Here is a 24,336-nt window from a genome sequence, read left to right on the forward strand (position 1 = left end):
ACAAATAACAACCATATTGTTGGGGATGCTGAACTCTTAGATTCATTCTCTAAATTACAGCCTGAAGCAGAGGATTCAGATTTGTGCATACCAAATTTTACCTAATCCCTGACCAAAGGTATGGCATGTCATAAATAGACCTCTAGGGTTGCCTTCTGATAATCAGAATTTTAAATCTGTAAAGGCTAAGGGCTTATATGCTTTTTTCTTATAATAAAATCTTTAATTCAAATCTACTTTTTACCATGTGCTTTTCTTAATGTCGTTCCTTTGCCACACTCATTCCAATTGACTTTAAATCCTACAGAATTTTGTCTCTACTATCTCTTTTGTATGTATTCAGTTCTGATAATCCCCACATTGATTTCTGTGGTCGGCCACCTTGAGCTTCACTGCTTGATTGGTCTAGATGTGGGTATCCCATTTACCTGCTTTAGTCTTCTCATTCTGACTCTCTTAGTGTTTGTCTCCTCTCTCCCTATTCTGTTTTCCATCAAGGCGAAAACAAACATGAGAAAGCCCTAAAACTTTAGAACCTAGGGTGTGGAGCTTACCATTTACTGCTTTACTGGCTCTCCCTCTCTATATCAAGCTTTTAAAAAATCTGCTTCTTAATCCACTCAAGATTAACCTATTTAAAAACATTGATTAAAAAAAGCGTTTTTAGAAAGCAGAGAAAATGTAAATTTTTCACTTTAATAACTTAATGCTGGTCAGACTTTAAGATCTCTTGATTTTATTAAGAACGCAATTTAAAAGAAAAAACATTTTAAACCCTAAACAAAGAAAAGTAGGTAAAGATGAAAAGAAATGATTTTGCTTATGCTTAGAGGTATTATCAATGTCTTATCTTGGAAAATTTGTTAAATTAGGTTGCCAAACTGGCAGTTATTAAATGATTTAAAGCATCCTGCTATTTATAATAACTAAATAAACCTGAAAGTTAACAAGAGCAACTGATGGTGGGTTACTTTCATATTAGTGACTGCCTGACCTACATTTTATAAAATATAAAAGTTTATTTCATTACGTCCATAAAAGTATTGCCTTGTCCTTGTAGAAAATTCATAAAGTAGAAAAATACCCATCATTCTGTTATCGGAACATAACCAAAATTAAATTTCTGGTGTATTTTATAGTTTTGTGTGTGTGTGTGTGTGTGCACATAATAAGTAATCTTAATTGTGGCATTTGCAATTTGATCTCTTAATGATGACAGAATGCCAGGTTAAACCATCACGAAAAAAGAGTGTGTGCAGCCCCACGTTGGTCCCCCTCTCGCTCTCTGCTTGATTACATCAGCAGTGGTGGCATATTCATTGCTTTCATTGAGTGGGGATGGAACCACCTTGTTCTGGTTAAACAGATTGCCTGATCCTGTGCTTTTCTCTTGCATTTGAAAGCCGAAGCCTTTGTCGAATGCCATTGAGGAGTCTACTCTGGCTTCTCCTTAGTCTCAGATTTCACACTTGTCAGGGTAATTTTGCATTTTTTGGTAGACTTATTCCTGAAGTAGACATCTGTAGCTAGAGAATTCCCTAATCATATTTCAGCAAATAAGTTTGAGAGGCAGATTTCTACTGTTATTATTTTGCGTTTAAAGATTAAAATGTTCTGGTCATTTAATGCTCATTTTTATTACTCTTATTTTTCTCTCCTGAAAGTAATAGTAAGAGATGTTAAGCTCAGATACTGATTATAAAGGTAAAAGGTTATAATTCATTTTGAAAGTAAATTTAATTATTAGATTAGGTTCATCCACTGGTGAATCAACTGGTACTAACACCACCCCTGACCACTGCTTGTTTTTCTGTCTTATTTATCCTAAATCCTGATAATCCTGATCCTAAAAAAAACCCTGCAATACAAAACTTATTTTTGTCAGCTGGCCTATTTTTTGATATGATATCAAGAGCTACATTAAATATTTGAAATAACATCATACCGTGCAGAGCTCTGTGGTAATCCGCTTTGAAAGAAAATCTTCAAAATTATGTGAGCAGTAGGCAAAAATTCAAGAAGTAGAGAATTATCATTCTCATTTTTCCACTGGTGTTCCTCAAGGGTTTCATAACCTAATATCTGAAGTTATTTTGAAGGTGCTGTTTTAAATTGTCTGATCCTGCTGATAGGGAGAGGTGGGTTTAGAAATTGTTCTAGTCCTAGCTGGAATTTCAAGAAACTTTTCTTACCCCAGCTTATAAGCCACAAGTCAGAAGATTCTAACATAGTCCTTCTTAGTCTGATTGCAATAATAAGCATTGGAGGGAGTATTGATATGTCTGATGATTATGACATTAAGTGACTGAAGATTACCATACCAGAACCAGATGCATATGATGGGTCATTCCTGCCATAAGCCAGCCAGAATAAGCAGCAATGAGGTTATCTCTGCTCTTAGAGAGAGCCCCTGAGTTGTGAACATGGTAATTAGAAACAAAGTGACACCAGCTGCTTATTAAGCAATAACTGTTGTTCATTTGAATTACAATTCTCCTTGGCCCTCCACCTGCTTTCTTACTGGTCTGGCCTACCTTCTTTCAGGCCCAGGCCTGGGAGTGCTTGCAAGATATAGTTGGGGTAAAATGTTGACTTTTGGTGGACACCACGGAGTCACATTGATGCAGATAAGGCACATGGCTGTGGCAGGATTCAGCTCCTTCATCAATTTTCAGGTTAGTATGGCTGAATCAATTATAGTTTGTAGAAGTTCCCTTACTGCGGACTTTACTGGCAGTTGAGACTGGGATCTTTCTTCCATGAGAGACATGGTACTATGCCACATTACTTTGGAATACAATGTTGGACATGGTTGCAGTCATATGGAAAACTACTACTGTAGGTATTTGTCTAATTATTCAAACTTTTATTCTTTTAGACAACCCTTCCTCAGACAGTTTTCTTGGCTCAGGAGATTTAAGAACCTTTGGCCAGAGTGCAAATGGCCAGTGGAGAAATTCCACTCCAGCATCAGGTTCAACTTTACAAAAATCAAGAAACAGCCGAAGTCTTTACCTCGAAACCCGAAAGACCTCAAGGTAGGTATTCTGGCTGCTTACTCACAAGTCTTTCCTCTGGTATAAGAGAAAATGGCCATAAGATAGTTGTTAACATTTGTATTTTAAAGGAGTAGCACCATTTCTGAACTTTAAACCATGAAAAGATGGACAAATTCATCTTAAACATTCAACTTCTAATTTATGTGGTGCTGAATTTTGGTGACAACTAAAGCTTCTCATTAGAGGAGAGTTTTGAGGGAAATCTTGGTGCATATGAATGAGTATTTGGGGATTTATATGGCTATTGTGAATCTTCACATGGAAATCGTTCAATTTCTACAACTTCAGTAGCAAAGAAATCACATTTTTATAGGTTCTCACATGAGCAGAGACCTGGCTTACGCCAGAGAAGCTCTGCACCTCATGGCCTTAGAGCTGTATCCTTTTCAGCCCAATTTCATAAGCACTGCCCATTCCCTCACTAAGCTTACACTCAGTATTTAAGTCAGATGAAGTTTGGCTTAGAAAGTTTTCCCTCAAGAACTTTATTAGTAAGGTACTTCTTTTTAAAAATAGTATTTATGACTTCTTAAATTTTACTCCAGTGATGGATTTTAGGAATGTGGGATCATTTAATTTCTAGCTTAGTCAAAGCTAAGCTTCTGGTGTTGATAGAAACCAACGAGATGGCTTTTATTTTATGATTATTAGCGCATGGACTCTGGAAACATGTTTCTTCCCAAGGATAGTCTTCCCCACTCATTTTTTTTTAATTACATAAGAATTCATTAATACATTCACACTGTAAAAATTAAAACATTGCCAGTAAAGCTGAAGATCCCTTGGCCACAGTCTTATTCCTCTCAATCTTATTCCCCTCCCTTGGTATATTTCCTTTCAAACCTTTCCCTATGTTTGTTTAACTTTTGCTCTTACATAGCATGAGACATATGCATGTGTATTATGAAATGTATAATGTTATTTTATCTTCATTAAAGATTTTCTGTATGCATCATTTGGCAAGTTGCTTTTTTTACTCAGTAAGACTATACTGTTATTTTGAAAAATAACATTATTATAGAAACGAGTACATTTGCTTTATAAAAAATCAGAAAATACAGATAGGTAAAAAATAAAAAATAAGAACATCATGTTTCCACCAATTAGAGATCACCTCTGTAATATCTTAGTACATTTCTTTTCAGATGTTTTTCTCTGCATTTATACACATTTTTTTCAAACATGAATTCATACTGTGCATCTCTTATAATCTGCTTTTTAAGTTAATCACATCCTCTTTTCTATTCAGTAAATTTTGTCTTATGCACTAAATTGTATTTAAAATTTCCTAGTTGACCCAAAATATCCTTTATGGCCAGTTTGTCCAAACCAGTATATAATCTAGGATTGAGTCTGGTGGTTATTGCCTTCAAGTCCCTTACAATCTAGAAAAACCTCTTTTTTCTTATGACATGACTTATGTATATAATGTTCTCCCCTTTGGATTTGACAGGTTTCTTCCTTATTGTCATCTATCTTCTATATTTTTTTGTAAATTAGATTTTTGTCTTCAATAAAACCTGGTGATATGTTATATCACATTAGAAAACCTATAAATCTGATTCTGCTATCATTAGTGATACTCAATTGACCTCTGAGCTAGGAAGAAAATCTGGTCCTTTTGTAGAGTTAGGTTTCCCCCGTTGTGACTAGAACGTGATTGATGTAAATGATGTTACTTTGATGTTATATCAATGACCAGTTTCACATTAGCCTAATGGTTATTCACATCAACTGATAATCGTTACCTGATAATTTTTTAAATTGAGGTATAATTGACATATGACATTGTATTAATTTCAGGTATGTAAACATAATGATTTAGTATTTGTATGTATTGCAAAATGATCACCATAGTAAGTCTACTTAACATTTATCACCATACATAGTTACAAAATTATTTTTTCTTGTGATAAGAACTTTTAAGACCTACTCCCAACAACTTTTAAATATGCTATATGGTATTATTAATTATAGTCACCATGCTGTACATTACATCCCCAAGACTTACTTATTTTAGAACTCGGAAGTTTGTATCTTTTGACCTTCTTTAACCCGATAATAATTTTATTAGCATTAATGAGATAATACTTTTCCAATGTTACTATTTCTTCTACACTTTTGTCACTCTGCTCTGAGGAGAGCTTTTTTTCCTCCGTAGATACGGTTGTTTGGTTACTCTAAGATACATCTACTGGGAAGGCAGGACATATGATTAGATCTTTGTTTCTATTACTGATTTTCTAAGTGAGTTTTGGTTTTTTTAAATAGCCACTTCATGTGGTTCAGAGGAATTTTTCTTTTCTTTTTTAAGGTCATTGCAGATTCAGTGTGTTTAAGGTCTACTACCATCATTATTCTTGTAATGTTCACATTTTCACAGCTTTGTCCAGTGGGAGTTCTTTCAAGCTAACTGCTGTGTCTGGCCCAACCTCATTAATTGTTGGAAGCATCCTTGCTTTCTGGCATTGCAAGATGCCCTCCCCCTTTTTTTTGTTTAGAAAAATATCTTTTGCGTTAAACACACACACCCTTTAGGAAGCATCAATAAAAAAGACATTGTGGGGAATTCATTATATCTTCACCAAGCAAATTATACTGTCCTCCTTTTTGTAGCTGCACCCACCCTTCCTAAGGAAATGAGCCTGTTCCCAAAATTCTGAGTCCTTGTTCCTTTCCTGCACTCTAACACACATAGAAACCATTATAATTTGAAGAGTTAGAGGCAGAGCATGTTAGTCCTATTTTTTTAAGTTTTTAATTCCAGTTAACATAGTGTTAAGTCCGTTTCAGGCACACAATATAGTGCTTCAGCACTTCCATACATCATCCCCTGCTCATCGGAAGTGCATTCCTTAATCCCCATCACCTCTTTTCACCCATCGCCCCCCACCTTCCCTAAGATAAGCATCTGTTTTTTTGTATAATTAAGAGGCTGTTTCTTGACTTGTCTCTTTTTCTTTTTGAGAGAGTATGTAAGTGCTTTTTGATTTTCGTTAGTCATAGTCTGATTTCATTTGGATCCAGACTAATTGTACTGATTTAAAGAGTTGTTTTAATTGAATTCAGCTTAGTCAGCTGTGTATTCTGCATCCTCAGCAAAAGAAGAAAAAGAAAGAAAATTCAGTTTGCTAAGAGCAAGTACCTTGTACTTGCTGGGTAATAATAGATGAAAAAGACTACATAGAAAAAAGTTTAAATTATTAATCAAGTCTTAGAGATAAGACTGAGCTTTAAGTTCACAAAAACATTTTTCCTACCAGTTTTTTCTTTTATTTGGGGGCTCAAACAGTTTAAAGAAACAAAAACAAAATTCTCCTTCAGAGGAGGTAAGTAGGCCAGAAGGAGAATTGGCAGAGAGTAGTGCAACCTAAAAGAAAGCCTTTTGGTTGTTTTTAATGAAGGATGGGAGCCCTCTGTTGGTTTTTTAGGAATTTAAAAATTCAGTTTAAAAATTCAGTTTAAAAGCTATCCATCTTTGCATAAATAATTCCCTACAAAGGGCTTAAGGGAGGGGGTTGCAGTGAGTAAATAGAAAGTGTAAGATATGTAGAACCCAAGTTTTCTGAAGAACTCTAACCTGATACACTTTTTGTCATAACCACACAGCTCTGTGGTTCCTGGCCAAAGCAACTGTAAAGTTAAGAAATGCAGTGCTAGGGGCACCTGGGTGGCTCAGTTGGTTAAGTGGCCGACTTCAGCTCAGGTCATGATCTCACAGTTCGTGGGATCGAGCCTCGTGTCAGGCTCTGTGCTGACTGTTTGCTCAGAGCCTGGAGCCTGATTCTGATTCTGTGTCTCCCTCTCTCTCTGACCATCCCCCACTCACGCTCTGTGTGTCTCTCTCTCAGAAATAAATAAATGTTAAAAAAAATAATAAGAAAAGAAATGCAGTGTTAGATGTTTGATAATTATGTAGTATGGGAATCTAGGACTTCTTAAGTGGCAGAACCTGATGCAGCAACTCATGCATTATTTCTTGTATATGTCCCTCAAATAGTAATCCATCATTCTACCTGTTGGTGTTTTGTTTTTGGTATTTCTTGAAAGTGAAAATCATTAAGTTGGGTTTTCTTGCTGTTTTTTTCTTACAAAATTTTTTTTTTTTTTAGTGGATTATCAAACACTTTTACAGGAAAGTCAAACCATCACTGCCATGTGTCTGCATATGAAAAATCTTTTCCTATTAAGCCTGTTCCAAGTCCATCCTGGAGTGGTTCATGTCGCCGAAACCTCTTGAGCCCCAAGAAAACTCAGAGGCGACATGTTAGTACAGCAGAAGAGGTAAGGAAAACCTGCAGCAAACCCTGCTAAGGTTAGAGTCCTTCCCTGTACTCAGCCATTTGTTCCTCTGGTTCAGACATTTACTAACCATGTCATTCACTTAGTCCTTTCTGTGCTTTTTAAGGTTTTCAGTGCCATCACCTGTGCTAAAGTAGTAATTAAAGAGCAGGACTTCGTTATTTTTCTTACCACCTTCTCTATTCCTCTTGGGCAGCAGACTTAATTTTCAGTATTTTCTAAATGAGTCCTCATACATCAAACTATCTCTGTTCTCTCTTTTTTGGACCCTTCCTCAATTCTTGTTTCATATGGCAAGGCTGTTAACCTTGCTGGGTTTAATAAAATACCTGCCCTTATCTCTTATTAGGACAATTTTCCCTCTGTATAAAAGGAAAATCAAGAAGCCAGCTAAATAATTTACAGCCCTTCTTTATCAGTAAGAAGATCTTTGAGATCATAGATATTCCCCAAAGAAAGATGTTTTGTTGACACTTTGGTTGTTATATGCATTCAGTAACCCAAAAGGAAAAATTCAATTCTGTAAATACAGTATAGCATATAATTTATGTGGTAGGAAATATGTTTGTACCTGTTAAGTTAAAAACATATTATGCATCTAGTCAGCTTTGAACTGCTTGCTATGAAGATACAAATAAATAAATCTTATATTTATATGGTATATAGAGTTTCTAGTATGCTCTCCACATGTATTACTATGTTGAATTATTTTAATCCTATAAAATAGAGAGGAAGTGATATCCACATTTTACACATTAGGAGAGTAAAGGTCAGAGGTCACACAGTAAATGGCCAGCCTACAAGCCAGGTCTTCTGGAGTCTAGTCTGGTATGCATCGTGTTATACAACACAGTGGTATGGCCCCAGCCCATTGGAGGTTACAGACTGGGGAGTCAAGAATACAGCATTATGTGTTAAATAATTAGATAGCTTGTTAATAAAGATCGTTTAGTGGGAAAACTTGATTATTTGTGGCATGGTTAGTAAAAGTGCTGTGCAGTTTTTTGGTTTTGATTTTGTATTGAATCTAAAATATTCAAGCAGAAGGTGGTAGAACTAGTAAGACATATTTAGTAGGGAAAGGAGAGACAAACTGGCAGCAGTTGCCTTTGGTGATAAGAGCTGAGCAACAGAAGAGTGAGGTTTATTTTTCCCTTTTGTACTATTGAATTTACCACCATGTATGTATTAGTTATTACATACATAAATCATATTTTTTAATTACTGGGGCTGTGCTTGTGCTGGATCCTAGGCAGCCTTTGGAGTATAGAGAGACTTGTGGCACATGGCAGCTGGATACTGGCCTCCCAGCCCTCCCTTGCCCCATGTGGCTGCTGCTGAGATCACTAGGATCCTTAAGACTATGTGTGTTTGTTATAATCCCACCATTCACCCACTAGCCAGCCAGTCCTTTGGACCACTCAGCCACTCCTCCTTTCACCTCTACCTCCAACCTGAGGACTTGGGCTAGGTGAATAATTTTATCCTTCCAACCAACGCTCTAGTCCAGTGTCCAGGCTGAGCCAGTGGAGGACATGAAAGTGGAGTTTCTCTTACTTCTACAGTATCAAGAAGATGCCAAGGATTGAACTTTTTCTGTGAAATAAGATGCAGAAAATTTTGCCTCAGTTGTTTTTAGGTCTATATTCTGCTATGAAAATCGAGTCACTTCTTCGTACAGGAATATGGAATCACCCATATAATATGAATAAGATAAAATATTGGACTGAATTTTATTAAATCACACTATCAAGAGATTATTTAGATAGTCTTGGATAGCATGGATAATCTAGATTAAAATATAATTCTTTTTCTTCCCTTGGGAATAAAGAATTTACTGATGGGAGCTTACAAAATGAAGGAAAAATTATTTTCCATGGAAATGTTGGGATCTCCAAGGGAGATGCAGCTGCTTATATTAAGGAAGGAAAATTATATGTTAATCTTATTGCTGGATTTATTGATCACCTTCAGGAATATAAAGCCATCTATGAAATTAATATGTTAACCGCTGCACTGTTGAGTCTTACAATAGGAGTTTAAAAAGAATACATAAAGAAGAATTTGGAAATGGGTAAGTGGTGGCTAGACCACCACTTGGCTGAGGGCTTAATCAGGGATATCATTAAAGAACTGTACTAATAGGGTAACCACTAGCCATATGCACTACTTAAATTCAGATTAAATTATAATTTATATGTGTAATATAAATATTTACAAATATAAGTTAAAATTTAGTTTCTCAGTCATACTAGCAACATTTCAAGTACTCATTAGCCACATATTGCTAGTGGCTACCATACTGGACAGTGTAGAGTACTTCCATTTTAACTGATAGTTCTGTTCCATTGTTTAGAGGAGATGAAGTTCTGTTTGGGAAAGAGAAAATACTAGGGACAATAAAAATGTAAAATGGTGAAAACACACATAGTTCTTTTCATTGGTATGTTGCTTCCAGGCATCCTTCTCTGCAACAGATTGAACAACATTTTAAGATGTTGGACTTCCTTAATAGACAACACTGATGGTTTTATTCGTTAAAAAAAAAAAAATCCAAAGCACTTTACAATTCTGGGTGTTTTTTAATATTTTTTAAAAATGCTTATTTATTTTTTGAGAGAGAGCAGGGATTGGGTAGAGAGAGAGAGAGAGAGATTGAATCCCAAGCTGGCTCTGTGCTACCAGATGTGGGGCTCGAACCCATGAATTGTGAGATCAAGACCTGAGCTGAAATCAAGAGTTGGACACTTAACTGACTGAGCCACCCAGGCGCCCCTACAATTTTGTTATAAACAAGAATTTTGGACTTAAAAACAGAAGGTTGCTAAATTATATACTTTTGGTAGTTGAGATTTATATTGTATAAAGCTTTTACTATAAAAATAATCAAAATGGGATATTTATGAGTTTTTTGAGTAATTTGTAACAAAAAGTTGTACTAGTTTCCTAAAATTTATTTTGTGTTTTCTGTTAAATTTTTATGATTTTACAGACAGTTCAATTCTATGATGGAGCCTCTTATAGAGCATCTAAATACAAGAACCTGGCACATATTTTAAAAATAGAATCTAACACTTTAATTACCTTTATGCTTTCCTTAGTCCTTTATTAGGTTTAACACATAACATTATCCAGCTTCTTTTATTTTAACATGTTACCTATTATTATTTCCTTCCCTCTTAATTTAATAATTTGCTTAGTAGAAATAGTTTAATAAGTAATAATATGGAGAAAGAGGTTTTCTTTTACTTTATAGTACCAGATGCTCCAAAAAAAAAAAAGAATTGTGTTTGAAGTTTCAAGTGACTTACCTTTTTGCATTTTCTTTTGGTAAAGCCAAATATTACATATATGTTCTTTTGAGAGTTGCCTGGACTATCTTTTCTTTGTCTGAAATAGTTCTGAATAGAAGATAAATTCTAGACCTTAGATAATTGTTTGGAATACAGAACATTTATTCTTGTTCATTTTATGTTGTCTAACATAATTGAGAGAGAGCGGGGATAGAGAGAGAGAGCAGGCTTAGACAGAAGCTTTTCTTTGAAGATACATGTACTGGGGAAAATGATTTGTGGGTGAGTTGTGTGTTTAATTGATTTTTAAAAATCTGTTCTTACATTGAATTAATCTAGCCGAGTCACTTAATGGCACTTTGGTTCTTCATGTTTTATTTGTAAGTATAAAAATTTATTCTAAGAAACCATTTTGCTATGTAATGGGAGGGAGGAGAGAAGCGTTTTTAACTTTTTAGGGTTGAAGTCTTGTAGGGTACCACAAACAAAGATCTTTTCTATTTTACTGTTCTCAGTGTGCTCTTGAGGTCTTGGTGGGGTGAGGATGTTTCTTTACATTCTCTTGGTATGCAAAGTAACCTGTTACACCAGTTTATCTGCTTTATTTTCCTTCCTATGATTTGATAATGCAGTCAAAGCTTTTTTAAATCTAGGTTAGTAAGGAGGTGGAAATGAACTAAAATGATTGGTTAATTAGGAGTTAGGGATGCTTGCGTGGCTCAGTCGGTAGAGTGTCCAAGTTCAGCTCATTGGGTTCTGCAGTGACACTGCGGAGCCTGCTTGAGATTCTCTCCCTCTCTCTCTCTCTCTCTGTCCGTCCCCACTTACATGCATGTGCTCTCTCTCTCAAGATAAATAAAATTTAAATATAATTTTTTTAAAAAGTTAATTTCCATGACCTAGATGGTATTATTCTTCTGAATTCTCTTCATGCCCTCCAGTTTACCACTCCTGAAAACATGTTAACCCCATTGTATTGTGGATTATGAATTAGGTTATTTGGTGTGGTGGGACAGTGGAGTCAAAATTTACGTTGGGAGGTATTGAAAATTTTCAGTCATGAAGGTGCCACATAACACAGTTTTCCTAAATAATTGTAATGTTTAATTCTTCACACTGGCTACTTAAAGAACTTTTATGATAGGAAATCAGGTTTTTAATGAAAAGGTGTTTGGGGGTGCCTGGGTGGCTCAGTTGGTTAAGCATCTGACTTCGGCTCAGGTCATGATCTCACACTTCATGGGCTCTGTGCTGACAGCTCAGAGCCTGGAGCCTGCTTCAGATTCTGTGTCTCCCTCTCTCTCTATCTCTCCCTCGCTCACTCTCTGTCTCTGTCTAGCAAAATAAAGTCATAAAAATTTTTTTAAATGGTATTTATTTTAATTATAGTTTTTAAATTTACCTCTCAGATACTCATGGCCTCCCCAGTAGAATAGCTGGAAACTACAGATTTGGTAATTGATATTAATGTATACCTGCTAGTGGTCTTTCTCTACATTATAATTTTTGTGCTGTCCCTAAAGTGCCTGCCCAAAACTGTAGACATCTAATCTCTTCACAAACACTAGGAAAGAGGACTGTCATTATCTTAAATACAGTATTAATGTATAAAGGATAAAACAATGGAGTTTCATTTTCTTCATATAGAAAATTGCAATTTGTTTTTCCCCCTGCAATTTATTTTTCCACCAAATGCTCAACTAATTGTACGTATTTTCTTATTACTCATCTATTCAAATTTTCTCATTACTCATCTCTTCAAATTTAAGGATAGCCCTTTTGCATAAGGAGTATTCACACCTCATAGTTCAAGGTGAATCTTGTTAGACCAGTAATGGTATAATGCCAATGTAATTGAAAATTACTATGTAGGAAACAGTGATCAAGAAGAGAAAACTTAGTGTCTGTTTGCCTTTGCATAGATAGTTGCTTAATTCATTCTGCTTTTAACAAAATGTGTCTACACATACTGAAATGTCACAGTGTAGGATGCTGCTAGCCCTGGCACAAACTATTAAAATTATTTCATGAAGATTGGTATATCAAACTGTACATAAGATTTTTTTTAAGTACCAGAGTATATTATTTAATGAATGCTTCCCATTGCTTCTGTGCATCAGCATAGAATAGATGCTTTACTATGGTTACAAGTCCTTATGTAAGTGACCTCGTTTCTTACTGCTCTTCTGATTCACCTGTCCTTACTTTTCCTTGAACACTACAGGCACATACCTGTTTCAGTGACTTTGTATTTGCTACCTGGAATAGTCTTTTATAAATTTCTATGACTTACCTCTTCCCTTGAATTTAGGTTTCTATTGAAATATCACCTTTTTAGATGGGTCTTACCTGTTCCTGCTGTTTCTCTTCCATCACTTTCTGTTTCCTTATCTTTAATTTTTTCATACTGTTTGATTAGTCTTGCTTGCCAATTCTCTTAACTGTAATATAAGCTCCACAAGGACGGGAATATTAGTTTAGTCAGTGCAGTATCTCTAGTGAGTGGTGCTTAGTAGATGTTCAAGTCAATAAATGAATGAATGAGTGTTATGGAGTATGTGCTTTTCCCTAAATTTAGTATTGAGGATTAGGAAAAAAGAGTAAATATTTGAGGTAAAAACCATCTCTGGAAAATGCTTATACTGTTAAAAATTGGACAGGATAGAAAACAGCAAGGTACCCCAGTCTGATCTTGGCTATTCTGGTTGCTTCCTTGTGATTTTTTAAGTAGATGTCAGGAATCATGGGGTTTGTTGGAATCCTAATTGAGAGGTCCTCATATGTTTTGTTTCTGGGACTGTCTCAGTTGACTCAAAAGTGATTGTCTACTGGCCTTCTGGCTGCATATTGTATAGCTTCTCTGCCCTATTATTTACATATATGCCCCATAATCTTCCAAAATGTAGTATTTTGTATTTATTTTATTTAACTCCTGTTACAATTTTCTAGATACCTGTAATGATAATTCTTCATTATCTTGAGGGACTCTGCCTGAACTTTGGCAGAGCTTCTGGGAGTTTAGATGCTGCTTTGAAAAAATACTTGCCTCATTGGATGTGTTTAAGATTTCTTCTTTTTTTTTTCTCTAGACAGTCCAAGAAGAAGAAAGAGAGATTTATAGACAGCTGCTACAGATGGTCACAGGGAAACAGTTTTCTGTCGCCAAACCCACCACACATTTTCCTTTACACTTGTGAGTCACAGAAACATGTATCAAATGAATTTAATTCTATACTTTGTTATTTGAAGTTGAAACTATGTTCTCCTCTTGCTAGGTCCCGATGTCTTAGTTCCACTAAGAATACTTTGAAAGACCCACTGTTTAAAAATGGAAGCTCTTGTGCAACTCAGATCCTTGGCTCCGATACGTCATCATCTGGATCTGCTAGCATTTTAACTGCCCAGGAACAAGTGTCCCATAGTGTGTACTCCTTTTCGTCTTATGTCCCAGATGTTGCGTTTGGATCCAAAGATTCTGATCCTGTCCATCAACCCCAACATCACCACTCTCTTCTACATCAGCCAGATAGCTTACCAGCTTCAAATACACAATCGGAAGGTAAAAATGGTTTCGTATAACTATGTTTTTAATAATAATACCCCATAACTGTTTATGGGATCTATGGGAATTGCAGGGTTGCAATGTGCATATAACTTAACATATGAGATACTTTAAATATATATAATTCAGTTAGTCATACTGCAAATAAACTAAACCTATAAATAATTTACTTTTTTCTTACATGGAGATGCAAATGATTTCATATAATCTTTTATTTAGAAGATTAACTTCCTGAGTAGTGTCTCGAGTCAGAGTACAGTCATCCCAATTACTTCAGTACTTCTCTGTTGTACTTTTCAGTGAACATTAAGTACTCTGAAGTTCTAAGAGTTTTGGAACATCAATTAAGTATTGAAGTAAAAGTTGTTAACCAGGCAATACTTAGAGAACCTGTGTAGTAGGTTTATGCATTTTTATTTTTTTATTTATTTATTTTTTTAAATGTTTTATTTATTTTTGAGGCAGACAGAGAGAGCATGAGCAGGGCAGGATCAGAGAGAAAGGGAGACACAGAATCTGAAGCAGGCTCCAGGCTCTGAGCAAGCTGTCAGCACAGAGCCCGACGCGGGGCTCGAACCCGCAAACCATGAGATCATGACCTGAGCCAAAGCCGGCCGCTTGACCAACTGAGCCACCCAGGCACCCCGGTTTATGCATTTTTAGAATGGTCATCAGCAAATTTTGGAAACAAAAAAGAGTTTTCTACTTAACTTTCAGCTAACCAAAATATCCAGACACTTAGCACTCCAATTAATTAAGGTTTTCTATAATTTTCTTTGCTTAGTTTTCCCCTTCTTTTGGTGTGTGTTATGTGTATTTATGATAGTATGTATTTAGATATATAACTTAAAACAAGTTTTAGGTTAAATTGTTAGACATTAGGGATTTTTTTTGATGGATTAATCTCTAAGGCACTTTTATTCCTCCTAAGCTTTTTTTTTTTTTTTTAGATCTCACTTTCTTAAAATTTCATTTGGGGATTAAAATAGTGGCACTGGGTATTATATGGAAACCAACTTGGTAATAAACTATTTAAAAAAAATAAAACCGTCGCATCACTATATGGCTACACATATTCAAGGAAACCTTTATAAAATTTTGTGAGATGTTTACTGGGAATTACCAATTTAAAAAAGCCTTTAACTTCAGAAACATATATTGTATGACAAATTCTTAGTTACAACTAAACTGAAACAGATATGCTATACTACACTGAATGTTTCATTACTTTCCTTGTACAATTTAATAAATATTCAAAATGTGGTTCCAGTCATTTAGATTAGAAGGACATGATTCCTGCCTTTATCAATAACACAGAAAATAAATGATAGAATTTGTACTTTTTAGACTCTGCTATTTCTATAGCTATTTCTCTTTCTGCCTCCCCCTCCCCCCTCCCCTCCTTCACCTTAAAGACTTTTAAGAAATCTTGGCTTATTCTTGTTCCCCAGGAACAGAAAGAAGCAGCATAGGAATCAAGCACAGCCTAGGAGTAGATGATGAAGAGAACATATATCTGTATTTTTAGAGCGACTGCTTTCTTTGTGGGGCAGGTTCTTCACTAAGCCCTATTTCTGGCTCAGTAAAGATGGACCTGCCTCTTTTTCTCTTCCATCTTACCTTTGTCCTTGTGCTCCATTATCTTTATGAAAATAGAATATACTGAAGTATGGGAATTTAAACCACAGACACCTAGAGTGTATGACTGGATAGAATTTTTTTTAATAATAATATACTATTGTGTGTCTTTTTTTAGGATCAGACTCTGTGATTTTACTCAAAGTGAAAGATTCCCAGACTCCAACTCCCAGGTAAACTATGGAAAAAAGACATTCTTAACATATTGTTTTCTTTTCCCTCTCTTTAATCACAATTTCTTCACTAAGAGTTACAGAACATAAAAGTAAAACTGCCTCAATTCAGATTTCTCACCTGTGTTATTTGAATTATTTCAGTAACTTTCTAATTGGTCTTCTTCTTCCGGCCTCCTTGTTGTACAAGCTTCATTTCATCTTCTGCCATATTTTCTAATGCATTCTTTGCCTGTTCTTTCCTATCTTCCATTCTGCAACCAGAGTGGTCTTTCTAAAATGCATATCTGATCATTCATTAAACTCCCTCAGGAGTAGCTATGAGACATAAAATCAAGCCCAAACTCCTTAGTATACCTCAAGTACTCCCCAAGCATTTCCTCCACATGCCTTACTTCCTATCACACATTTTTTCCTTTAACAAGTATTAATTGATAACATTACTGTATGCTGTGTCATAATACAGACATTAGGGATAACAGCAAATGAAACCAAAATGAAATCCCTGCAGTCAAGGGGCTTACATTCTAGTTGTAACGGGTGTAAGGAAAGAGATGGGGGACTAATTATGAACAAATAAATATTCATATGTCTGATAGTGATAAATGCTGTGAATAGAAATGAATCAGGGCAATTGATAAACTGAGGTTGGGGGGTCACTGTTTATCTGGGTGGTCATGGCAAGGCTGAGAAGTGACATTTGAGGAGAGGCATGATAGAGTGAGAGAAGGAGCCATGTGGGAAGATGGAAGTCTTTCGTGTGTTAATTCCATGCTAAACATGTAGTGTGTGATATGTGCTTTCATACAGTGTCCCCTCTGCCTCGTATGTAAGCCTACCTCAGTTTGTCTCTCTAAAGAAGCAGGAATCTCTTTGCTTTTAAATCTCAATTCAGTGTGATTTTCTGTATGATACTTGACTTATATATGGAACTTTTCACTCTGTAATTCAGTAGATTACTACTTAGATTGCAATTTCTTTGTCGTTTGTGTTTCTTGGCCTTAGCAGTTCAATTGCTGGAATGATAATTGTATCCATTTTCCATTGAGAAAATTAGGAATGATGAAATTTCTTTCATCTCAGTTTCTGTACTTCTTTGCAACTCTTCCATATGTCCTAAAAATTCTCTTATAATTTCTCAAGGAGACCTTACAGTTTGGATTCCTTATTCTTTTTGGGTTTTGTTGTTGGTTTTGAGTCAGACCTGGGTTCTGATCTTGTCCAGGTATCACATAACATTAGACAAGTTACTCTTCTGAACCTAAGTTTCCTTATCAAAAATGCCAGTGTTAATATGTTACTATTTACTGAATTGCTGTGAAGACTAACATAGAAGAATACTTATAATAAAAGTGTTTCAGGGCACCTCAGGTAGTTGATTATCCAGCTCTTGACTTCAACTCGGGTCATGATCCCAGGATCGTGGTATTAAGCCCTGCATCCAGCTCCACACTGACTGTGGAGGCTGCTTTAGATTCTCTTTCTCTCTCTCTCTCCCTCTGCCACCTTCCCTGCTCACATGCTCTCACTCTCTCTCTCTAAAATTTAAAAAAAAAAGTTTCATGTGTACACGAAAGTCGGTATTATTTCTTGGGAAAAATTCGACCTCATGTAAAGAATGCTTTTAATTCTTTAATGGTTCTTTACTCAGTGACTCAGTGTGCCTTTCCTTTATGGAGGATTTCTGTTAGTGATGCCTGAAGAATGAGATGGAGGGGGAGAAATGAGCTGTTGAGTAGGGCTGATTGAATAATACTGTTTGTTGTGGTTGGAGCCCGCTCTCCCAAGGCTTGGCCGATTGGCTCTTTATTCTTAGTCTCCCACCACTGCCTGTCTGTTAAATTCTAGCAGTGAAGATCTCTTATTTCCTAGACTATACCATGCTGTTTCCTATTTTTGTGCCATTGTACATGCTCATCCTAACCCCTGGAATTTCCTCTCTCTCCTTGTCCACTTGTTAATCTCTTGTTTTGCTTTTCAAAATCTGACTCGGGTGGTATTTTTTTCTCAAGACATTACTCTGACTTCTCTAGATAGCATTAGTCTTTCCTATGGTATTTTTATCTCTGTATCTTATTTATTACTAATACTTTTGCACTTATCACCTAATGTGGATCATAATGCCTGGCACATGATGGGTATTTAGTAAATAAATCTTTTTTAAACAAATGAATTTCCTAGAAATCCTGAAGTGCTCTCTTGCATAGCCCAAGAACTCATCATTTTCATGGTGGTTTGAGGCTTTGGTTTATTGAAAGGCACATTACAATAGTAGAAATCACAGTCTTTGGAATTGGACAAATAGTTTCTAATCCTGACTCTTCCAAGACAGATGATCCTTCTGAACCTCCCATTTCCTTTTCTATACAGTATGAGTAATAATTCCTTATTCTATATTATATTGAGGTTTAACTAATATAAAACATCTAGAGCCAAATTTCACAAAGAATACTAAGTAGATGCTCATAAGTAGTTGTAGTTATGGATACTGTATGCTTCAATCATACAAGAAATAATGTACAATCTCTTTGGAAGGCAGCTACGCTCACCACTATACCACCAACGCACACAATCTCTTTGAAAAGCAAGAAAATTTTGTTTTTTCCCCTGCATTTTATTTTCCTAAGCCAGCAAATCCCTGGGTCCACGGAAGAGAAATACTTTTCCCTTACATTATTCATTTATTCAATAAACACTGAGTACGTGCTATGTGCCAGGCACAATTCTAGGTGCAGAGGATACAGTAGTAAATAGAAAAGACAAAAATTCCTATTCTCATTAAGTTTATGTTCTAATAAAGGAAGCAGACAAATTTCAATAGCATGATCCACTACTATGGAATTCAGGGCAATTCCTGTCATATCTTTATGTTGTACGGTAAATTGTTTTCATGTTCATTTGTTTTTAATATCACACACTAAGCCCCTCACAGTTCTCTGTGGCATTCTATCTTGGTTGTTACATCAGTATTCACTGTGCCAAAGGGATAGGCTACTTCTCATAAGTTTTCCCCTTTTAACCTCAGTGACGGGGGAGGCCAGAGAACAGCATATTCATTGCCAAACCCCAGCCTAAAGATGATTGGGAATGCTAATTCTCAAAAGGAAGGCAAGGGAGCAAGGGATACCGTCTGAGTCCTTGTTCTTGCCTCTACTAGGACAGACTATAGCAATTTAAGAACTGAAAGGGACTCTGACCTCCATATTTTACAAATTTGAAACTAAGACCTCTGGAAATGAAGTGACTTGTTCAAAATCACACAGTGAATCAGGGACCACTCCAGGAGATCAAGGTCTCTTAACTCCCAGTTTGATGCTCTGTGTCCTTCTGCATGTATCTGAAAGTTTCTTTGGAAAAGTGTTCACTCTTCTGTTTGTTTCTGAGAGATCACAGTTAGGGATGGGCAAGGAGATAAGGACATGTAAGAAGAGCAAGAGGCTCTGGAAAAGGGAGCATTCCTGTGACGATGCTAAGCATTATTCATTTGGGTTGTCAGCAAGAGCTGCATGGAATAGAATAATTGGTCTCTCATCTTGGAAGTGGCACTGTATTTTCAGTATCCAGTATGATTTGGTTGAATATATTTTGATTCAAGTAGATTGACAAGAAGGAGTCTTAAGAACCCATAAGGTTTGACTAAATCATTAATAAATCTGTCATTCTGAACCATTTGGGAAGAGTAGTATTCTAGCTTAATATATTATCTTGACAAGTGATGTACTCTTTCACGTTGTGTTGGTCTTGTGCAAGAAAGGAGCTATGCTACAGTTAATTTCTCTGCTGAACTTTAGGCAATCTTTTTTAACTACTATGTATGTGAATGTCTCATGGTTGTATTCCTTTAGTTCCCAGTTGCAATTATTTTATGTAATTTATGACCTTCTATTTATTGCATACATACAGTGCATTCTTTTAAACTATTTAAATGCTTGATTTTCTTGGTGAAAATATTTGAATTTTCTTATGAGCCTCCTGTTCATTTGTCATATTTTCCCCACCGTAGTGCTGCATCTTTCCAGGCAGAGCTGTGGATCAAAGAATTGTAAGTTATTGTTTTTGTTATCATTTTTCTTCCTCAGTCACTTCCTTCTTAGAAGAAGTCAATTAGCCAATCACCCAACCTGTTTTTAGTCATTAAAAATTCCCTATTTATATCTATTTATAAAACAACTTTTAAGTTGTTGGGTTTTTAAAATTCTATTAGGGTTGGGGCATTTCCAGGTTTATGAAATATATAACAATTGCTGAAGCTAAATTGAATTGGAAAACTATTTCAAAATTAGGTATTCCATAGAAAGGAAAATAAATGCTCTTATTTTTACATTGGTAGAACTAATTTATTGAATAATTCACATTTCTGGAGTTTGCAAAATCACTAAAAGTTTTTAGTTTCCAATTTCAGTAACTCTAAGGTGTTCAAATCCCTGGTCTTATTCATTGTTTTTAAAGAAAAAAATAAACCCATATTTGTTCTTTTGGATCACAAATACAGTATTTGAATTAAAGCCTCAATAGTATCTTGTATTATTTGCTTGTTTGGAATTAAATCTCATTTTTGGATTTCTAGGGTGAAGATTCAATTTCTTCATAATCTTAGAGATTATATTAATCTCTAAGTTTTAATGTTTTAAAAAAAGCAATACACTTTACAAATATCCACAAAAGTCACCTGTTCACATTTAGCAACAAATTAATCATTTTCATCATTTCATTAAAAATAGTATTATACTTCCAATAACACCATGTGGTTTCACTCTGCCTAAATAAATGATAAGGTTAGTGTAGGTACTTTAGATTTTCTATATAAGGGTTTTATATTCAGTGCTCATTGTTCATCAACAATATACATGATGCTAAGACAGTGTTCTGCATTTGTGTCACATTTATTTTCATTTCCTAGAACTAGTGTTTATGACTCTCGAGCACGGGAGAGATTGCGCCAGATTGAAGAGCAGAAAGCATTGGCATTGCAGCTTCAAAACCAGGTAAAACAAAAAAGGGGGGTAAGATTGTAACTAAATAGCACATCCAAGTTGCATCTAATTTGGAAGATTACCTGGATTTGGGATCAGAGTTGGAATTGCAAGATGTTATGATAACGTAGCGTAGAACTTTCATTGTGTGATTAGTCTATGTGCTTGGTCTCTCCAGATGGTTCTACTTAGTGAATGTAGACAAATAGTAGTTTTCTTTATCCCACTTATTCTAAAGTTCTGTTTTCCAGAGACTTCAGGAACAGGAACATTCAGTACATGATTCAGTAGAACTACATCTTCGTGTACCTCTTGAAAAGGAGATCCCTGTCACGATTACCCAAGAAACAGAAAAGAAAGGTCATAAATTAAGTGATAGTGAGGATGAATTTCCTGAAATCACAGAGGTAAATTATGTACTATGGATTCTTGTGCTAGCAAGTGTGTTTAGAAAAAATACTTCGGAAGAATTTCAAACAGAAATAATAGAACACCTGGCATTTAAAGTATGCATTGTATTGCATACACCTGCTTTCATTTGTATTACCAATCTTGGCTTTGTTTTTAAAGGATTATTGAAAATCAAGGAAAGAATTGTGAGTGGTTATTCATGACTTCAGTGAAAAACCATTTAATAAATTTGTGTTTTATGTACATTTTCACTTTTAATGCACATGTACAGTAGTTTGACATTAGATAGTAAGTTGAAGCCTACTATTTTTTAAGGAATAAAAAATCAGTAAAATATATTAAAGTCTGTGCATTTGTTTTAATGTTTATTTTTGAGAGTACATGTATGCACGCACAAGCTTGGGAGGGTCAGAGAGATGGGGACCGAGGAGCTGAAGTGGGCTTTGTGTTGACAGCAGAGAGCCCAGTGCGAGGCTCAAATTCACAAACCATCAGATCATGACTGAGGCTAGGTTGGATGCTTAACTAACTGAGCGACCCAGGCGCCCCAGAGTCTTGGTACATTTTAAGATAATCTGTTCCTTGACTCATTCTTCTGTTTAAAAAAACTATCGTATAGCTTGTAAGTGGAACACATTCATTATAGTTTTGCTGGATTCCATAATTTACATTTTAAAAACCCAAATTTTTCTAGGAAAGTGTCTGAAAGACACTACCTTTATCCCCTGCTACCTATTTGTTAAGAAATTGTGTGGGCTAAAGATATGAAGCATAATTAGGTCCTTTTGTGGACTTAGAAAATTTGATAGCAGAAGGTTATTTCAGACTTACGGAATAAAAGGAAGAAGGGTCTGAAATGTTGTGCTGCAAATAAGAAGGAGGAACAAGATGGAATGAAAGGAGTTAACCCAGGACATTACTGGAAGGAATAGAAACCAACATGTTAAAAGTAAACAGTTGATTACTGATACAGTTTGGGGATTATACAGGGTTTGGTGAGAAATCTAGCGTGTCTTATAGCCATGTACACTTCATCTCTGGTACTTCTTGGTTCCCTAGGAAATGGAGAAGGAAATAAAAAATGTATTTCGTAATGGGAACCAAGATGAAGTTCTGAGTGAAGCATTCCGCTTGACCATTACACGCAAAGATATTCAAACTCTGAACCATCTGAACTGGCTCAATGATGAGGTAATCTTGCATATATTTTTATATTCAAATAGTAAGCATTATGTGGAAACTAAGTCAAGGTGTTACCCCACTGTTTCTTGAGGTATGGTACTCGGATGATCAGCTCTCTTAGGTTTCTCCATTCTCCCAAATAATTATGAGACAGTGTGGTGAAGATAGGCATTTTAGACAAATACCTCAGTTTATTTCTTATGTACTTTCAAGTTTGAGAACTGCTGATTTTACCTTTTTATGTATGGACAGTTTAGACACTGAGGAAGAGGACATTCATTCTCACTCTTTTTAAGGCACCTATCTGGCAGTTCATCTACTGAGCAAATATTTAATAGCTGACTATGTTGTAGCATGAAGGAGTACTCTGGGATTTCCATCAGCGATTCCAGTTCTACTTCCTTTTTTTATCTTTACTTGTTCTAGATCACTTAGGTTATGAAAGATAAGCTTTCCAAAGTAGACTGCACTTGTATATGATATATATATTTTGGAAATGTTTATTTTTGAGAGAGAGTGTGCAGGTAGGGGAGGGGCAAAAGGAGGGGGGCACAGAGAATCTGAAGCAGGCTCTGTGCTGACAGAAGAGAGCTCAATCTGGGCTCAAACCCACGAACTGAGGTCATTACCTGAGCTGAAGTTGGATGCTTAACCGACTGAGCCTCCTAGACACCCCCATGATATTTTTAAACTTAGAAAAAGCTGTCTTATTAAATATTTGATGTACCAGGTTGAAAGAAAGCTGTGGCTCTCAGCTTCTGCTAATAATTTTAAGTAGATGAACTACACTATAGTCTTTAAACCAGTCTGCCCCCTATTCTTAAATTTGTAGGAGCCTATTTTATTTCAGAGGGTTATTTTCATGACAGAAGAAGAGAACTGGGTTGGGTTTTTTCCCTGAGTAGCTTCTTCTTTTCTTAGGCCCAGAAGAAGCATCCCTGCCTGATATTTTGGCTGTATTCGAAACTTCACAGCTGTGGGAGATTTGTAGAAACTTAGTATAGTATGCATTAGATATTCTAGATACCAAAGTCTTGTCTTATATGCTTATGATTTCTAAATAATAATATTGGCTAATATCTCTTGAGCATTTATCTCCTGCTAGGTGCTCTTGTAAGTGTTTATGTGTTCTAGTCATATAATAGTCACCACAAACCTTGGAGAGGTATATATACTGTAGTTTAATCATCTCTATTTTATAGATGAGGAAACAAAGCATGGAAAGATTAAGAAACTTCTAAAGTTATATGGCTAGTAAGTAGCAGAGCCAGGATTTAGACCCAAGCATTGGGTCTTATGTCTAATACTGTACTGCCTCAAAATCTTCAATTGGATTCTGTCTTAGGATTAGATGTATTGAATTTGAGAGCCATGTGTCATGCCCAGGGTGTTGATTTTCTTTAGGGCCAGCTGGACTAGCCCCATTCTTTTTGCCAAAGGTCAATTTCTAAAATACAAATTTCAGAAGTTCATCACTCCTTGAACAATATCTTTGACCAAAAATGTTAAGGAAGATACAGTTTAATATTGTCTTGCTTTAGGGTAAACCACCCTTACCCAGAATAGTGATATTAGAACATTATATCAAATAACAGGAAAAAAAAAAAGAGTTCATCAAATCATAGGGCAAAATGGAAATCAAGGACAGTCAAAAGTATGCACCAATTAAATGTTTTTGATTTGAAGACATTAATCTATGTTTTCTTGCCTTTTTTTTTTTTTTTTTTTTTTTTTTTTTTTTTT

At 35.6% G+C, this 24,336-nt stretch overlaps 1 protein-coding gene across 5 annotated transcripts in view; it reads left to right on the forward strand.

The window, feature by feature from the left end:
• SENP1 (SUMO specific peptidase 1) overlaps nucleotides 1–24,336 on the forward strand; it is a 49,822-nt gene that overhangs the window by 9,215 nt on the left and 16,271 nt on the right. For all 5 annotated transcript variants that reach the window (XM_029953360.1, XM_029953361.1, XM_029953362.1 and 2 more), the window contains 9 exons: nucleotides 2,879–3,038; nucleotides 7,172–7,343; nucleotides 13,744–13,847; nucleotides 13,930–14,213; nucleotides 15,973–16,027; nucleotides 20,031–20,069; nucleotides 20,928–21,012; nucleotides 21,252–21,407; nucleotides 22,471–22,602. In XM_029953360.1, the coding sequence (XP_029809220.1) occupies nucleotides 2,879–3,038; nucleotides 7,172–7,343; nucleotides 13,744–13,847; nucleotides 13,930–14,213; nucleotides 15,973–16,027; nucleotides 20,031–20,069; nucleotides 20,928–21,012; nucleotides 21,252–21,407; nucleotides 22,471–22,602 (1,187 nt within the window). The remainder of the gene's footprint in view (nucleotides 1–2,878; nucleotides 3,039–7,171; nucleotides 7,344–13,743; nucleotides 13,848–13,929; nucleotides 14,214–15,972; nucleotides 16,028–20,030; nucleotides 20,070–20,927; nucleotides 21,013–21,251; nucleotides 21,408–22,470; nucleotides 22,603–24,336) is intronic.

This window comes from Suricata suricatta, chromosome 10, assembly GCF_006229205.1.
Source record: "Suricata suricatta isolate VVHF042 chromosome 10, meerkat_22Aug2017_6uvM2_HiC, whole genome shotgun sequence".
Classification (NCBI taxonomy): domain Eukaryota; kingdom Metazoa; phylum Chordata; class Mammalia; order Carnivora; family Herpestidae; genus Suricata; species Suricata suricatta.